This window comes from Centruroides sculpturatus, unplaced genomic scaffold (assembly GCF_000671375.1).
Source record: "Centruroides sculpturatus isolate CEXI.00-Female unplaced genomic scaffold, Cexi_2.0 scaffold971, whole genome shotgun sequence".
NCBI classification, from domain to species: Eukaryota; Metazoa; Arthropoda; class Arachnida; order Scorpiones; family Buthidae; genus Centruroides; species Centruroides sculpturatus.
In genome coordinates, this window is record NW_019385102.1 from 156,023 (window position 1) to 158,398 (window position 2,376).

Here is a 2,376-nt window from a genome sequence, read left to right on the forward strand (position 1 = left end):
AATATTTTAATATACTAGTATATTTATATAAGACATCACATAATTTTTGTTGTTAAAGTGTAATCTTAGGATCAATTTAATTATTTAAAAAATCTTTATCTTTATTTCTTTTATCAAAATTTTTATTTTTCATTAAGCTGTTCTCATTAAATAAGTTCAAAAATAAATTTAACGTAATGTGGAAGTCCACATTATTCACTATTTTTATTGTTTTTCTCTCCCGAAATTCCCGGCAGTCAGCGTTTATGTTCTCTAGAAAATGCCACCAGTTGTGTCACTTCCGGCAGCATCTCACTAGATTGATGCTGAGATTTTGAATATGCCCAATTTCATTGCTTTCCTTTCCTTTTAGCTCCATCTTGGGAAATTCCATGTTGAATGTTCATTTATTATTAATTTCTTATTGGTTTCATTATTAAACACTATATTTATTCTCTGTAAAATGTGTTTTGGTATATATTTTGGAGTGTCTAGAATGAATTAATTAGATTTACATTGATTCATATGGAAATAATTGCCTCAGTTTTCATCAGTTTCGGATTTTACCGATTGTTTTTGGATGGATTATCGATGAAAACTGAGGTCTCACTGTATTATAATTATTATCTGATAATATATTATTCAACAGAGTAGGTGGAACTCCCTTAGAGACAATCTTTGATGTTTGTGAACCGGTTAACCTTCTCCAAAATCATAACCGATTTAAATCATTTTTTGCGTGCAAATAATATCCATCTCAGTCTAAGTCACAATGCAAACAGCATTTGAAAATTTGAGATTAAAGTTAGGAAGATTAAATTGATATATATTGAATTACAGAGAGTCAATTAATCAAATGGTACACAAAACAGTAGAAGCTTGGGTGCAATAAAATGCATTAAAAAATTAAGATTGCTTTTTACAGTCCTCCATTTTTCAGACTATTTAGTAAAACAGTTAGAAATGGATACAATAAACAAGGAAGATGTACACATATGGTGGAGTATCCATGTGTGTAAAAGTTAATAAGGATATGGACAGAGGAGACTAGGATTAATCTTATGCTAGTTGTTTTTCTTCCCAACTGTTTACATCTACTTTTTAAAATTCTTTTGTGCAAATCCTTGCTCTTGACTGTAAGCTATCACACATGTATGGTGTTAAAAAAACAAGGTGTATTTTTTTTCATAATGGTTTGTCCACAGTAGGGGGAGCCACCCTTATCTTTCATTAAGGGGTGCTTAAGGTATTCCCCTTGGTTTCTAGCTATTCTTTGTGTGTGATTCACCAGAGAAAAGTGAAGTGTATGAAGGGAGTAGAACTTTATTTTTTCTATCCATTTTGATCAAAGTTTCGGAAGGACTCTTAAGAACGAACTATTGAAGGATTGTGCTATTATTTGGATACAAGTAGTTAGTTTTGTGCTAAAACAAAATACTGGAAAATTTTTTATTTTTATTACTTCACATATTTAATATTGTAATTTTTGTTCTTTTGTACAAATTAAATTGGTTTCCTGTTAGTCTTGTACCATCAGGAAATACAGATGTTATAAACAGATCAAAATTAACAGTATATATTGTATGTTCTGATGTATAAATCCATTTTGCAAAGAAATGAAAGCCCATCTACAGCTATCATCTAGGGTTTTATTACACTTGCCAGATCCTACACTTTAAAGCCCAATGCTGTCCAAAAAGTACATTTCCACTTCCGATCCTCCTCATGAAAATTAACACTACAATATAAAACTTTAAAGAAATAATTTATTATTATAATAGAATTATACATGTCTAAACAGTAAATTGCAGAGTAAAGGCATTATCTGTATCATTATACTAATTGCTATATGCTATATTAAAGTAACTACTGTATTTTAGAAATAAGTAAATTATTGCATTTTCATAACATGTTAGAATATTTATTGGTTGAATGATTGAAATGTATATTATTTCTTTAAAAATATTTATTATTATTACATAAATCTATAAGACACTTATGGGTAATTTTGTTTTGAAAGTTATTTTCAAAAAATTAATTATTCTAACCTAAATTAATTACAATTTAAATTAATTAAGAATATTAATGTTAAAAAAAACTTAAAATATCTCAACATCCCTGTTCAAATTATGAATTAATTATATATTTTATATACGTGGTTTTGTTGATTATGTTCTAATTAAATATTATATATACAATTTTTTTCAGGTATTGCTAACAGGTTGTAGATGTGTAGAATTAGACTGTTGGGACGGTGATGATGGATGGCCAGTAATTTACCATGGACATACATTAACTACAAAAATATCTTTTAGGGTAAATAAATATTAATTTATATAATATAAATATATATATACAGGTATACCTTGCCTTACGTCAGTAATTGGTTCCAGGAGA

At 28.0% G+C, this 2,376-nt stretch overlaps 1 protein-coding gene across 4 annotated transcripts in view; it reads left to right on the forward strand.

Moving 5' to 3' along the window:
- The window catches only part of LOC111634715, a 187,109-nt gene that overhangs the window by 139,525 nt on the left and 45,208 nt on the right, over nt 1-2,376 (forward strand). For all 4 annotated transcript variants that reach the window (XR_002758268.1, XM_023379554.1, XM_023379555.1 and 1 more), the window contains exon 29: nt 2,188-2,295. Coding sequence is in view for 3 of the 4 variants with exons in the window: in XM_023379554.1 (XP_023235322.1) it covers nt 2,188-2,295 (108 nt within the window). In the remaining variant the exon portion in view is untranslated. The remainder of the gene's footprint in view (nt 1-2,187; nt 2,296-2,376) is intronic.